The sequence below is a fragment of the Cebidichthys violaceus genome, unplaced genomic scaffold, assembly GCF_023349555.1.
Source record: "Cebidichthys violaceus isolate CVI_PGR_0920_01 unplaced genomic scaffold, fCebVio1.0.p SCAF_4, whole genome shotgun sequence".
Taxonomy (NCBI): Eukaryota; Metazoa; Chordata; class Actinopteri; order Perciformes; family Stichaeidae; genus Cebidichthys; species Cebidichthys violaceus.
The window spans coordinates 950,466-966,689 of NW_027176594.1; the positions used below are offsets into that span (position 1 = coordinate 950,466).

General features: G+C 44.7%; 1 protein-coding gene across 1 annotated transcript in view; it reads left to right on the top strand.

Annotated features, from left to right (window-relative positions):
- meis1a (Meis homeobox 1 a) overlaps window positions 1-14,752 on the top strand; it is a 36,122-nt gene extending 21,370 nt beyond the window's left edge. The window contains exons 9-13 of the mRNA XM_068726559.1: window positions 4,310-4,386; window positions 9,638-9,696; window positions 12,403-12,492; window positions 12,775-12,884; window positions 14,681-14,752. Coding sequence (XP_068582660.1) covers window positions 4,310-4,386; window positions 9,638-9,696; window positions 12,403-12,492; window positions 12,775-12,827 — 279 coding nt within the window. The 3' untranslated portion in view covers window positions 12,828-12,884; window positions 14,681-14,752. The remainder of the gene's footprint in view (window positions 1-4,309; window positions 4,387-9,637; window positions 9,697-12,402; window positions 12,493-12,774; window positions 12,885-14,680) is intronic.
- The last annotated feature ends 1,472 nt before the right edge of the window (window positions 14,753-16,224 follow it).

The window sequence follows — 16,224 nt, forward strand, 5'->3', positions numbered from 1 at the left end:
AAGACAGATTAGGAAAGAAGTCACCTTCAAATGAACGACTCAATAATACAAAATGTTCCAACTTCTTTCGCTTTTCTGATCATTTCTTTAATTTTCAACCTTTTAAATTGTATTATATCAGAGGGGGACAACTCTGGACCAGTGCTGACGTGTTTGTTAAATGCTAACTCACACACGCACACACACACACACACACACACACACACACACACACACACACACACAGTCTCACACACTCTAAATGAGTTGTAATTACAGCCTCTTAACAGGTTTACTGGGACACTAAACAGCAACACCTTCCCCACATCACAGCGTGAAATAGTGCGTCGCGATTCTGCGAAAACCCCCGGGTTTTTGGTCAATGAACACCGCAGACAGTTGGTCACAAGTGTGCTTTGTTGCACCTTGTGACCACAGCCAACAGTGATGTCACAGTGTACTGGAGTACACTGTGACATCACTGCAGCAAGATGAGAAATGAAACCCCTGGAGGTCAGCAAAAAAAAAATCGAGAGTGTGGTTTTATAGGCAGAACGTAAAAGTTTTAAAGCTACTATGAGGAACTATTTCTTTTCTACTCGGAGGAGGAGGCGCCGCTGCCGGGCGTTGCTGGTTAACCTGTTACATTTTTGTATGGTTTTGCACGGAATCAGATTAAGAATTAAGAATAGCTATATAGAATGTAGAGGCATCGGGATTACATTGAGGCTGTTTCATAAGCAGTTAAAAGGTCCCCGCAGTAACTTTAAGTGTCATTTGTTCTGCTCAAATTAGTAATCTGTGCACGACTAACTTAAACTCGTAAAACCTCACAATTCTAAATTCATGCCCGATATTACATTATTTGGATAAGCTCCTATTCCCAGTGAGCACAACTGATTCCAGACCAGCCGCTGAGCCCCGGCGGTGCTCGCCCAGCCAGCTCTCCGCTAACAGGATTATAATTTTATAATGAACAGGTGGCTTCAGATTAAAACGCTGAGTGGAAACTCTGAAATGAGACCGGGAGGTGGACCAGCCCTGAACCGTGCGCCATGTGTTTTCACTCTCGCCTCGAAGACTCCGCGGTTTCCAACATTGAAGTTGTTTTTCGTGCGGCGTGGAGATTTTATGTGACTTAATGAGCAATAAAGAGCAGGATGGTTCTGACCCAGCAGCGTGCGTGCGTGCGTGTGTGTGTGTGTGTGTGTGTGTGTGTTGCCCAGGTTTAAACAATCTTTGGATCATGTGACCGCTCTGAAGGTCCGTCGCTTGCTTCGTCTCGTCCTTGTTTTGCAATCGGAACAATTGAAGCTCCGCCCCGGAGGGAGCTGCGACTCTGTGGCTGAAAAGGCGATGAAACGACCTCATGATTATCGCTCTTTGTGGCAAATTAGATGCAGTTTAGGCCAATTACCTGCTATCAGATCGCAGGGACAGCACTGCAGTTTTGGCAGAGGGATGGTCAGGGCGGAGGAAAGGAGACATCAGAGACTTTCCCTCCTCACCACAGAGAGACATGTGGTGAGACTTCTGGTGTCGGACCCGAGGCTGTTTGATTGGCTGCCGATAAAAGCATTAGAGAGTTCGTAGTAAAACCAGGAAGTGGCGGGCGGTGGAAGAATCTTCCCGCTAATATCTTCCCCTTTTCTGTCGGAAAAAAAAAGTACTTCGATGAAAAATACAGTTTTAAGCAAGATTTAGCCGTAAAATGTTCTGCTGTTGGATTTAGCTTTAGATAATGTCTAATATTGATTGGGTTTTGCTGGAACAAAGCCGTTTTTAGAACAATTTGATCTAATATTGAACATAAAAACAGAATCTGCTGTTGTAGATAACCGGTCATCCTGGCCACTAAATAAAACATATATATATATTGGGTCTTATGAAAGAACATTTTCACATTTTAATCCTAAAATTCTCTCAGATTTTCCCATCAGGTTTGTTTGTGTTCAGAGTCAGATTCACCAAACTTTGTTTACTGCACAAAGTTGTCGTAAATCAACTTGAACGCTCGAGGAGGTGCGCTTTTTTTTTAAATATTTGATTGTTTGTTCAATCGACACCACAACACTAATATATCGCACCAGAGGAAGGAGAACGTCACAGAGGAAGGAGAACGTCACAGAGGAAGGAGAACGTCACAGCACAGAGCTCCGGGTCCTGCTCTCAGAAATCGGCCGACATAAACACACATAAACAAATTTAGCAGCTTGGTGACAGAAGGATGGTTTAAAGTCAGTCACACTTTATTAACCCACCAGGGGAAATTTGGTTGCAGCCAGGTATACACACATTTCTTGTTGCAAAAAGAAGTCTGGTTGTATAGAAGTCTAGTCTAAAATGACTCTACTTCTCTCTTGATTTATTCCCTCAGTAAACATTGTAAACATGAGTTTATGGTCTCAATCTCTAGTTTACAGTCTTCTTCAATGCAGCATGATGTTCATTTAGTACATTATGCTCCATTTACAGTCAAACAGACCATGAAGCAGGGGGTGATTTAGGGCGGGGCTTACTGTGATTGACAGGTCGCTGCCGCTACGTCACTCCTCCACGTTCTAAAAAACTAACTTCCGTTCATCGGTTGCGGATGACCGTAATCCAAGATGGCGAACTCTGGGCTTCAAACCAGCGCCCGACGTCACGGTGACTACATCCACTTCTTACATATCAAAAGATTTGAAATCACTTGTAAGAATGAAGCGGTTCCTTCATGATGCCAAATATTTCTGAAATGTACACAACACATCTTGGGACACGCTTCCTGTTCTTAAGTTATTTCTTTCCAAAGATTCAAAGATTTTCAAACGCGTGTCTCCGCCACGTGTCCGTCTGTTTTTGGACGCTCCGCTCTGACCTCTGCAGAGGTCAACGAGTCTGAACTGTTAGCGGCGCTGCAGGTTAACGTCGGCGCCAAAACAACTCCTGACAGCGCCGACCATCTGGGTCAGGGGCGGGCAGCGACGTGCCGCCGAGGACCTGCGGCAGCTGGTTTTCGGCCGGCAGACGGAGACGCTCTCGCTCGCTGTCAGCCGGCTGCAGTGAAACATTGTTTATTGTTCACATCTTTACATGAACTTGTCTCTCCGGTGCATGCAGATGCGTTGTCATTAAAACCGCCACGGTCACGTCACATGTGCGGTTTATTCTTCTGCTTGCCGTGTTTCTGATATTTCACGTTTCCTAAACGCGCCTGATCTCAAACGTAACACATTTACCTAAACCTGTCTGTCTAAAAACAAGACTCTCGTGGCCAGAATAAATGTGTTATTGTGAACATTTGTGAATTCATAATGACTCTTCTTTTAATTGGACTACTCCAGTGGGTTTTTCATGACGCTAAAGCCTTCAATAGAATAAAATTCCCTCTTTTTGTTTCCCTGCTGAGCTAAGTTACGGGACAAAAACATCAACATTGAAAGATCGCTGGTCGTTTCGAGTATAATTATATCGTGTGTATATATATATATATATTCTGTATCCATGGGGACAACAGAGAAAGCACACTAGTGTTTCCTTTAACCCCGCCTCCCAGCCCTCAGTCCAGCCTCTTTGTCATTCACATGATCGGAGGAAGGAAAATAATAACCTTCGTATGGCTAGTAGTGCATTTTACAACTGGGAAGTTGTTTTACCTCAAAAAAAAGTGATCTGTTGATTTACAGACGTCACTTTCCCGATGCGAGTTTATTCGGGAACGTCTTGTTGGGCCCCATGGCGTCATGGTTACCGACCCTGAAGTTGTGCTTCCACCGTTTTGGCCACTATGTCAAATTTGCTACAGAGCCGGACGCTCTTACTGATTGCTAATTTTTCTGAGCGCTTGTAAGATATGAACCGTTGAATGAGGATACATTGAATCAATACCTACAACATCTACAGCATAACATTTGAAAGCATGATAAACAGACACACACACACACACACACACACACACACACACACACACACACACAGACTCCAGGGATGGAGCTGTGCAGCCTCAGGCCTGTTCTGATCCACTACTGTTAGAGAAACAAGCCTGAACCAACCCCCAAAACACACACACACACACACACACACACACACACACACACACACACACACACACACACACACACACTAATTAACGGGGCGCTCTCTCCACTTGGCTTCCCTCTCTAATTGGCTCACCATTTCTTCCCATTAATTATGCTCCATTTCATATCCCCTTAATGAGTCTGGCCCCGCCTCCCTTCTTTAACGCTAATTAGCAGCTTTCAGGCTCACACTAAAAACACCCAGAAGAAGAAACAGCCCCGTGATGCTCTGCGGTTTGTTGACACCTCCGTGTTTTGTCCCTCCGCAGCACCCGTACCCGTCGGAGGAGCAGAAGAAGCAGCTGGCCCAGGACACCGGCCTCACCATCCTGCAGGTCAACAACTGGTGAGTCGATGCGACGTTGCTGCCGATGCGACGTTCTTGTTGTGTGTTTCTAACCCCCCCCCCCCCCTCCAGAGGAAACCTAATGATGAGAATTAAATCCTGTGGGGTTGCCCCTTCTCCAAATATCCCCCAATTACAGTTACAGAGGGGAGGAGGCGGTTAATTGGAGAGTTAATTGGAGCTTGGAGGCTGGAGGTAGAGACCAGTAGGAGGTTTTCATGGTGTGTTCTGTTTACGGAATGGAAACGTCAGCAAATGACACTGTTGGGGATTTAACCGCACCGTTTAATCCACCTAAAGTTAAAGGGCGGGTTGGTGATCTTCCTCAAAAGCATTTTCATCTTCAGACGTGATTCAGATGCTCCGACGAAAAGAGAGAAAGTAATCTGGTACATGACCCTGTCCAACTGTTGTCTGGACAGCTGTGAGTACTAACAATAAGTGGCTTTAGAGGGAGTCAGTGTTGCCATTTCCACAGTGGTTTTTTTTCAGGTTTCGTGACCTTTTCGTGAGCTTCTCCAGAAAGCTTTGACGCAAACGCCAATCTCCAATCCAACCCAAACAATCACGCGACTTCTTCGTCCCTTGATCGTCAGCGTCGGAAGCGATTCGAGGGTTTGAAAAGAGACCAGATTGTTCGGTTAACGAGACGGAAGACAAGCGAGGACACGGTTCAGCGCGTCAGACGACCTAAATGTTAATCCTCCACGAGATGATGTGATTTGTTGACGTCACGGAGGTCTTATATTGAGACTGCACAAACACAAACTCATGATTTGGCATGTTTTTTTTGTGTCATGACATCATTAAAAGTATGATTTTTATGTATTTTAGCGTTACAGCAGAGAACACTTTTCTTCTGAATGAAGCAGAACGTTACAGTCAAAACAAGCATCACGTTTCAGAAACATCTTAATCGATTTTTAACAGCTGCTTTTCACTCGCCAAGCGTTGAAATCCAGCCTGAGATTCAGGAACGATGACAGACTCACACTAATGCCTCCAACTCGTCATCAGACGCAGATTCTATATCGTTTTTTTCATCTCACAGAATCAGAAATGTACAAATTAAACTGCATGAATATATTTCACATGAATTCAGACTGAGTGGAAACAGCTTCAGACTTGTTAAACAGGTGATATATATATATATATATATATATATATATATATATATATATATATATATATATATATATATATATATATATATACTGGACCCATTAAGACCCCCGCTCCCTCTGAATATTTGGCTGTTGCCGTGGCAACGCCTCCGGAGCAGCTCGCCGTATTTTCCCTGATTCTGCAGATTCGGAGTGAACGAGCGAGCAGAGACAAAGGCTGTAAACGAAGCTTTGATCCGACCGCTGTTTTATACTGTCGGATCGTGTGTGTGTGTGTGTGTGTGTGTGTGTGTGTGTGTGTGTGTGTGTGTGTGTGTGTGTGTGTGTGTGTGTGTGTGTGTGTGTGAGCACTGAGTGGTTGATACGGGGTTGGTTCATTTTGACTGTAATAAAGATATTATGCTTGAATTTACAGATGACGTCTTCCTCTCCTCTCATTATTTCCTTGGTTCCCTCGTTTCCTCTCCTTTCCTTGTTTTACCCTCTTTCCCTTTTATTTCCTTTCTTCTTTTCTTTCCTTTAATATTTTCCTCTCATCTCCTCCCTCTGTTTCCTTCCCTCGCTTCCTTGTATTTCCTCTCTTTTCCTTGTTTCCACCCTTCTACTTGTTTTTTTCTTTCCTTGCTTCTTTTCATTTATTTTCCTTGCTTACTTGTATTTCCTCTCCTTGTTTCCTCCTCACCTTTTCTCTGAACAAAACTAACAGCATCGCCAAAACAAAAACACTCCTTAAAGAAAGTAAAATGTTCATTTAATGTAATCATCTTCATATTAACGTCATTGTTGTTGGTCAAACTGTCACATCAGTTTTTGTGTCTTTTAATTTTTTCTTCATCTGTGTGTTTGTTGATTTACAAGTGTGTGTGTGTGTGTGTGTGTGTGTGTGTGTGTGTGTGTGTGTGTGTGTGTGTGTGTGTGTGTGTGTGTTGGGGGGGTTTGGAGGCAGTTGGTGTAAATGGCATTTTCATGGCAAACAGCTGGACTGGTTTATTTAAACACACCCGTTGTGGAGGGGTGAGAGGGTGAGGGGGGGGGGGGGGGGGGGGGGGAGGTGGCGTGCTGACCTGAGAGTGACACCAGGGTGGGCGGGGCTTAGCGACTGTTTTACAAGCGGTGTGTCGGCGAGTGTGTGTTCGGTGATTGTGGTTGTGTAGCAGCTTTGTTTAAAACCTCAGTAGAGGAGACCGACTGTACAGAGAGGAGCAAACGCCCTCCTCCTCCTCCTCCTCCTCCTCCTCCTCCTGCAACCTGAGGGGAGGGGCTGGAGGTGTTTTGCTCTCCCCATGTAATATAGATATCACCTTTATTCAACTAGGAAGTTAATGTAAAAAGAGGTAGACGTGAGGTCGATGTTTGCAGCCTCAGGACACCTGATGTCTCATCGGTGGAGGACAGTTGGTGTAATTAGCTGTTAGTCTCTGTCTCTTTTATCTTACATTAAGTTCTGTTTTGAACTAATTTGCTCTTTTTGCTTTAAAGTCAGTTATTTGTGCTTGTGTGTGAGAAACCAGCCCAGCATCAGGACAGGTTGTGAAATAGTCACAAAATGCAATCTGTTGTTTTTTGGGTGCAGGGACATAAATTGTCTGTTGTTGTTTCCTGTCCCTCAGGACAAAAATAATGACAGTGGAAAGTCAATTAGGATCCTTTTTTTTCGTGGCGGACACCCAAATGAAATGCATCCACGTGACTAAGCAACAGTGAGAGCCAGTGACGTGGTTTTTAATATCCAAAAAGAGGACTTCCGCTGGGCGGGAGGTGGATGGGTCCAACAAGCCAGACTGCTGCTCGACACACCGGGCTGTGGTTTTAGAAAAATATGGACAATTCGTGTCCCCCGTACACGAAACCAGTAGATCGCATTTCAACTGTTTGAGAAACATCTCGTCTGTAGAAAAGATATTTTAAATCTTAACGGAACCATCCAGGATAAATAAAAGGTTAAATCCATTTATTTTAAAGAGAGAGAGACCTGAGTCAAACGGTACCTGAACACAGTCGGGTGCCGTGTCGCAGTTTATGGGTCGTCTGGCTGCAGAAGAATAAGCCTCAGTGTTATGGAGGCCTGGGGGGGGGGGGGGGGGGGCAGCTGATGGTCAATGTCTTTGTTTGTGTGTGTGTGTGTTTATGGGTTGACAGCTGTAAACTCAGGCCCATGGTGTGAAGGGGTCATGAGTAGGTGAAGCTCTGGACTCTTATAAACTGAGGCTCAGATGATTCCATTTCTTTCTTTTCGCCTCAACATGAACGACTTTGGAATTGTTCTTCTACCAAACGAATGATCCAACCAATATGAATAAGGATAGCGTCAGAACATGCTATGATTAATTATCCACAGCTGCTGAGGTTAAATCGAACTATGAGTTATGATTTTCATCCCAGGAGTACACTTCTCCATACACTCTTTTCCTCTTATTTCTAAGTATTTAGTATTTTCAGAAGACAGTTTTCTTTCAAAGAGTCCCTCAAACAGCGGTTAAAGCGTCACATGGCGCTAAAAAAACCAGAGGGAGTAAATTATTTTGCGTGTTGCCAGAACTTCGGGGAGGAAACTCCCTCGAGACCCGACAACGTCAAATATTTTAGTGAAAGTTGTTCAGCTTCCTGTTGGAGCTGATGCAGATCCTCCTTTACTCTCCTCTAGAAACTCTTCTGTATTTCACCCTTCCTCCTCCTCCTCCTCCTCCTCCTTTTTTTTTTTTACTCCCTGAAAAGGCTGCTCTGGCTTTTGTTTTCCTGAAAAGGAAACAGGGTCGTCCCCCCCACTTTTTTTTTTATTTTTTTGTACTCCCTCTCCTCCCTCTCCTCCCTCTTTTCCGAACAAGTTGAAATGGAACCATCCCTCCCGGGGGTGGGGGGGGGGGGGAGTGAGGGTGTGGAGGTGGTTGTAGGGGACATAAATCAAGTGGGGAAACCACAGAGCTTTCACTCCGGGGCGGGTCAGGAGGGGTCGACAGGCGGTTCAGAAGGCTTTAAGCTGAGGAAGACCAGGCAGAGGGAGGCGACAGGGGGAATATGGGGGAGTTAAAGGGAGGGGGGGGGGGGGGGGGGGGGGGGGGGGGTCACAGAAGGTGCCAGGTCAGAGGTCACGCATACCAGGATGATGGCTTTCAAGAGTGTACTTAGAAGGGGACATGTATGAATGCATCGCTGCTGCAGCCCCCCTGACGCCTGAAGCCACGAGTGCAGGTTTCTACCGCGGTTTTAACCCGGTTAAGAAGCACCGTACGGACCCCCCCCCCCCCCCCCCCCCCCCCCCCCCCCGTGTGTTACCTGTGGAATAAAACTTTAAACACAATAGAAAATGTACTGGAATGGGATTAAGTGGCTGGTCGCCCCGTTGTGTACATCGGTAGTTTTCCAGGAAGCAAAGTGGACAAACGGCTTCATTGGATTTGGCAAATTTATTTGAACTGCAAATAAATCAGAACTTGACTTGAACCAAACTGCTTTAGCTGCTAAACCTGACTTTTAGCTAACGGGTATCTACACTCAAGCTGCTGAAATAATGAATACAAAATAAAACCCTTTTAGCTACTAACCTGAACTCTAAGCTTACTGAAACCAAACTGCATTAATAACTGACGAACTGGACCACCAGACAGGACCAACGTTTGAGCTAAAACTTGATTAAATGTTTAAATTTGAGCCGCTGAACTAAAGCTGTCGGCCAAAGGAAACCAAACTAGTTTAGCTACTCAACCGTTGGTGTCCTTTGCGTCTTGGTGTTAATCATTTCTGTACAAATTACTCAGTCATCTTGGAAAGTTGAGTTTTTGACATTTTGACGCAGAATTGCAACATCATTGTATCTTCTCCCAAAGGCTTAAACAATATATAAAAATGACCAATACCAATCATCATATTAAAACAAAACTAGGTGAGATAATTCTGTATCTTTCCGTGACACATGATCTATCATTCTTGTTTTTCTTGAAACAAAGAAGTCCTCTGAGAGAAGCTCGTGATATTCCGTGTGCAGTGAGGCGTTCGATGTCCCGCAGTGAATCAGAGAGGATGTTGAGGTTCCTCTGCAGCTTTACAGACGGAACATTGAGAGACCGCTGCTCCTCATTTATGAACTGTCTCCTCTCCTCCTCCTGTTTCTCTCCTCTTCTGTTTCTCAGGTTCATCAACGCGAGGCGGCGGATCGTTCAGCCCATGATCGACCAGTCCAACAGAGCAGGCAAGTGTTATACTTGTTTTTAAGTTTACTCTCCGCTCCAGATCTGCATCCAGCTTCATATTAGCAACATCTAGACCTGATAGTAATAAGGTGTAATTCTGATGCTTTGCTTTAGATGATAAAACCTCATATTCGTTCCAATAATTGGAAGTTTGTGTCTGAAAAACAAATCAACAATAGATGCTGTGATTTTGGAAGCATCTTGTGTTGATAAAGTTGACGTTTTGGCAGAAAACGAGTCCCAGATCTCAAAAACAGCAAGATTCAGATGCATCCCACATGGCCCGACGATGAACCACATTGTGGAGCCGCTGGTGGTTCTGTCTGTTCGTAGTGCCGCTGCCTCGCTTGATTGATGAGCTGCGCGTCATTGACACTGTGACACAGTTGCATTCTTAAATGTACAGCCTTTCCTTTATCCATTATTTCTACATGTTTGGTTTCAAGTCCGACATGCTGTCAAGCGTTTGAAATAGTCGACTGACGAGTTATATTCATTAAAGAAAGTTGATTTGATAAAAAAAAGACTCATTTAATCCAGTGAATCACTATGTTTATGAGGAGTTTATAGATTTATTTCAGGCGATGACGACAGACATTCAAAGCTTCATTCAAAAGAGTCAAACAGACCATAAAGCAGGGTGTGCTTTAGGGCGGGGCTACACGGTGATTGACAGATCGACACCAGAGCCTCCACTGTCCAAATATGGTTCAGTGGTTGCAAAAAAGCCAAGATGGCCGACGGCCAAACTGGAGGCTTCAAAACATCGGTCCACAAACCAACGGGTGACGTCGCGATGACTACGTCCACTTCCTGTGTTCGGTCTGTGGATAACATGGAGAACATGACGCAGTTATCACAAACCGGGATAAGGACTCTACATGTCGCTGAATTCTGGATAAATTCAGATGCAAACATTGATATTGATGCTTATCCAAATTCGTGAACGCAGAATTTGACGTCTTCATGTGCAAACTCTCCAAACACCTGATCATAACATACAATAAATTGCATGTAAACACACTCCTGCAGCCTGAATTTGAGCAGTAAGACGCACTAAAAAAGCCTCACTGGTGAACCCCCCCCCCCCCTCCAGCTCACTGTGTCGTTTGCTCTCTTGGCTCTTCGGCGTGTTAAAGCGAAACAGAGAAGCTTAAACTCCAGGATTGAATGGCCTCTAAACCCCAGCAGGATTAGCTCCAGACAAAGACGCTAATCGCTTTGACTGACCACTCCATTGAACATTTTAACCTGGGATTAAAACAAATAGGAGCCTGGCTAAAGCGGGGCTAAAGTACCGTTAGCCTTTTGGCCCCTAAGCTTTGTTAGCATTTACCCCTGCAGCTGACTTCCACACAAAAGCATCGATACACTGCTGAATGAGGGCGATGAGAAACAGTTAGAGACCTGGATCCTGGGAATGTGACTATGTAGATTGGGGAAAAAAAAAAAAAAAAAAAAAAAACGTCCCTCACTTCCCCCGGAGGATGAAACTTTATGGAGCTAATTCCCCCCGCGAGGATGAATCCCTTTCATTTGAACTCATCTCATCATTGATTAATGACCGGCCCCCTCCTCCTCCTCTTCTCCTCCCTCCAAAGATCAGATGCGAGATGAAAAAGAGGAAAACAAACTGCAGCATAAACAAGTTCAGAGAAAAGTAGGAGAGATTTTATGCTGAAATGGAATACAAAACAAACATAAGACATGACCTGCAGCATTTTAAAGGGACAGTCGGTAAAAAGTGTTAAACCTGCAGCATTGTGTGTTGGTTTCTGTCGACTTACCGTTTGTCTGTTGGGTTCATTTCAACCAACGCAGGAGCAATAAACAACAAGGTGTCAGTCCGTCTCTCAATACTCCGACTTCAGCTCCGAGCCCTTTGGTTCCTACTGAAGACGTACATCTTTAAAAACACAAATGTGTAGCTTCTTAAAACAGCTGGTCATTGTAGTTTTTATCAAACAAACAGGAGGAAATAGAGCATTTTGTTGGGGACTATTTTCAGCGGTGGATTAATCCACATTTGGTGCTCTAGTGGTGTGTGTGTGTGTGTGTGTGTGTGTGTGTGTGTGTGTGTGTGTGTGTGTGTGTGTGTGTGTGTGTGTGTGTGTGTGTGTGATTGAGTCAAAATAAACTCCAGTGTGTGTGTGTGTGTTCATGGTGATGAAGGAACAGTGAGGCTCATTGATGTGTTTTTAATGGAGCTCTATGGAACAGAGGCTTTGATACACACACAGTCATTGTTTGCAGATACATTCATTGTTGGTTTTGGTCTTTTCATTTGATGACAATAAGAAAAGCATCACCAGACTTTTGCTTTCTGTAGTTTCTTGCCTTCTCCCTCCTTTCATTCCTCGAACGGACGAAACCAAACGGGGGGGGGGACTTCACGGTGACCACGTCCATTTCCAGTCTACAGGCCAGGGGTCACCACAGTCATTGTTGTTCATCCTCTGGGGAGCAGGAACAGCCTCGGTTAACGTAGACGTGACCAGCGGTCGTTGAGGTTTTCCCCCCCGTCTGTGTTAACGCCGATCTCTCTCCATGAAGGAGTAGCTATGCGATAGACAGCAGCTGTCAGGCCGTCCTTAGCCTCGCAGTGTGAGTGTGAGAGTGATGTCATCACTGTGGGACAGCAGGCAGCAAGATAATTAAAAAGATTAATCCCCCCCCCCCCCCCCCTCCCTTCTTCTTGTCCACAGTGGGCCATGCAGGACCGTACGGCCCAGATGGTCAGCCAATGGGAGGCTTCGTTATGGACGGGCAGACACACATGGGAATCAGACCACCTGGTAAACACACACACACACACACACACACCTCATACCTTATGTTGTTGTGGACTGTTGAGATGCAGTTATAAATTGTGTACATTTTAATATTTCTTATTTCAAAGGTATTTAACTGAATTATTGAAATTCCTTGTATTTTGCTCTTGATTTGACAGTTGAAATGTTTTGACATTGCTGTGAAACTCACTTTGGATCCAGATCTTCATGGTTCAACTGTGTGTGTGTGTGTGTGTGTGTGTGTGTGTGTGTGTGTGTGTGTGTGTGTGTGTGTTTGTCCTGCAGGTCCTATAGGTGGAGTGGGGATGGGCGTGGAGGGACAGTGGCACTACATGTAGCACCACCACCGACACGCTGCAGCCAGAGGACACGCCCCCGTGTCCCGGGAAACCACTGTGAGTAACGCGAGTCAAGAGTTTTAAAGGGACCAGGTCCCCCACGTCACAAGTTGTGGTTTTTTTACAGATTTTGAATAACCTCAGCATCCGTCTCTGTCTCCAGTACAATACGACGGATGTGGTGCTCATAGCGTTTAACTAGGATAAAAACTCGCTTCCTTTCTTCTCAGACTCATAGCTCTTTCCATTGAGGGCTCTCATGATATCATCTTTATCATGGCCTAAATAATTCACAATAAATATACTTATTTAAATACCAATAATGCAATCAGTTAAATTCATTTTTTACTTTGTTTATTGTGCGATTTCTCATTTTTTTTTGGGCTAATGAATCACTCTCAAAATAGGAGAATAGGCTGCTGATTTTAGACGCTCTGAGTGTTTTTGTTAATTCATGAGCTTCAAGTTTTCAGAATTGTGTACAAAGTTCCAATTCACGCGTATTAAATGCATAAAAACTGTAATACGGCATTTTGAGTGTCGCCACAGACAGTTTGTAATACTGATACGCCCGACTCACTGTCTCCATAGCAGCACACTTCCTCTCATCATTGGACCCTTTAGTGTCAGTTCTGGAGCTTTCGATCACATGACCTCTCTCAGTCGTATCATTGTATTTCTTCTCGTCCGCGTTGGCTTAAAGGAACAACAACAACAACAGGCCGACTTGGAGGCAGAGCGCTGTAAAAAAAAAAAAGAAAAAAAAAAAAAAAAAGACGTCAAAACATCTCTCTCGTCCTCTCGGTCCTCTCGGCTCCTCCTCGCTAATTAAAGCCATTTCCATCTGATTTAAAGGTCAATTAATCCTCTGAGATCCTCTCCACATTCGGTCTAACGAACTGATCATTAGCGAGAGACGCAGAACTCTCTCATCTCCTTATTTGATTACACGGAGTCCAATTACTCCGTAAGCAGTTTTCATTATTAAGCTGGAGTTGAGGGGGGGGGGGGGGCAGTGAAGACAGCATAGGGAGGAGAGATTAAGAGGATGTTAATGTGTAGAGAGGAAGTGTAGAGGAGTTAGAGATTGGGGGGGGGGGGGGGGGGGGGGGGGGGGGGGGTTTCCCTAAAATGTGGTCAGTCAGACGGCAACTTCACTCAGACCGAAGACAATTAAAGAGTCTTCAGAAGAAGCGCTTCTTTCTTCTCTCTGCCATTATCGAGCTTATGGCTCCCGGGAAACAATACACCTGTCAGCTGGGATGCGATGCAACCATGCATGCAGCCGACACACACACACACGCACGCACGCACACACACACACACACACACACACACACACACACACACACAAGCAGACACACAGACGAGGAAATGACCACTCCACATTTGGCCTCCTTTTTTTTCCTCACTTGCTTCTTCTGGAAAATGATTCCAACCTTTTGAACACGTTTTAGTAAGTAAAGTGTGAAGTCAAAAATCCACGTGAATCAGAGAGTCAAGTCAGAAGTCAGAGAGAGGTGGACGAAGCACAACAACAAGAGGCATCAGTGAAAAACAATAATACATAATTAATAAACCATAAAAGTAAGCCGTAAAACTAACTGAAACAATATCCATGAAGCTCCATCTGCTCTTATTTTTGTTACGTCATTGCGGCTCAATGTTTCTGGACCTGGTCCGGGTCTGGACCGGGACCTCGCGGTGACTTGCATGGATTCAGACGTTGCTATTTTCCTCAACCGAAAGATCCTATTTCTGATTCTCCCTTTTTTGCCGTCCGACACAAGTTCCTCCTCTTCAGCCGTTTCGTTTTGAGTTGACTTCCTGTCGCCATCTGTTTTCCTCCGCAGGACTCCATCAGCCGGTCTGCAGACCTCCTCGGCAGGCCTCGGGAGCAGGACCCCCCCCCCCCCCCCCCCCCCCCCGTCCTCCCCTCGGCCCCTCCCCTCCGGGTTCATCTACCTGGCCTGATAAGGAAAACACCTGATGGCCGCCATGTGGTTTACAATCCACCACACAAACAAAGAGACCGTGGGGACAGATGGACATCCTGGAAGGAATAATAAACAGCTGTGTCTCCTCAATGATGACATTTTGGGAGGATTTTTTTTTTTTTTTTTTTCTGAATCAGGACCCGTCTCTGGATTTGATCGTTTTCCTGCGATGTCAGCAGCCCAGAGTGTTCCTCCAACAGACCTTCTCTGTCCTCTCTGGACTACAACTACAGAAGCCTCAAGTGGACATTTTGACACCAGCAGAGCTCCCCTCCCCTCCAGCAGTTGAACTCTTATCGACGCGAAGCTGATGTCTGTATTTCTTCGAGGCGTTTCTTTCAAGAGGCTGAAGCTCTTAAAAGACGGAACGGCGGCGGTCACATGACCGAGCGCCGTTTACCGAGGACTCTCAGAGGACGAGAGACAAGTCGTTACAAGTGCTCCGCTGCCTTTCTCTTCTTCTTTTTCTTTTGCATAATGTACTGTTTTAAAGGAAAGGACTTGTACTGTTTCACGTTTCACACTGTGTGTGTTTGTCTTTTTTTCATAGACTTCTATCTTCCCTCGAGTCCCACAAGCCCTTGAGTTTCAAAATAATAAAAACAAAAGTGACGCAAATAAAGTATTTGGTTATTGACGCCCGGAGGCTCTTCGCAGCGCTGTCGGAGGGAGGGAGGTGTGTAGAGACACGTGACAGCAGAAGAAGAAACCTACCTGTGCGTTTCCTGAGTTTTTTACTTTTTATTTGACAGCTGAAGTGACTGGATACACAGGAGACAAATGTTTTATATTAAAAAATAATAATAATAATAATCCAACATCCTCTTTCGGTAACGCTTTATTTTTACGGGTCTTTTACTTTTCCACTCATTTCCTGTCCATTTTCAAAATAATTACCCGGAAAGAAGCTGGTGTGTGACTATTAATTATTACAACATTTCCTGGAAAAGGGTCAAATTATGTGATCTTTTAATAATAAGGGAAACGCAGAGGTTGTGTGGTCGGTACTTTTTGGTAAACACTTGATCTTGACACGCTAATATTCAGCTGAACACACTACCGCCTTTAGAGCGGTAGAAGATGAAGATGAAGATGAAGATAAACCCTCACAGATCCAGAAATAATCGTTTCAAGGTTTTCAGGTTGGGGCGTGAACTTCCCATTTTTAGATATTTTTTTGGCTGCTTATGAACGCCACCAAACTCTTCTGCTCAACCTATGAACACTTTCTCCATTTCCCAATGAATTAGTCCTGAGAATGTCCTCAAGTATTTACTTCTATGACTCCTTCTTTCCTTTCTACTTCTTTGTATCCTTGTTTCTGTCTCCTTCCCTTTTGTTCAACTTCCTTCCTCCCTTCTTTACTTCATTTTTACTTCTAAATGAGGATTTTTGCTACT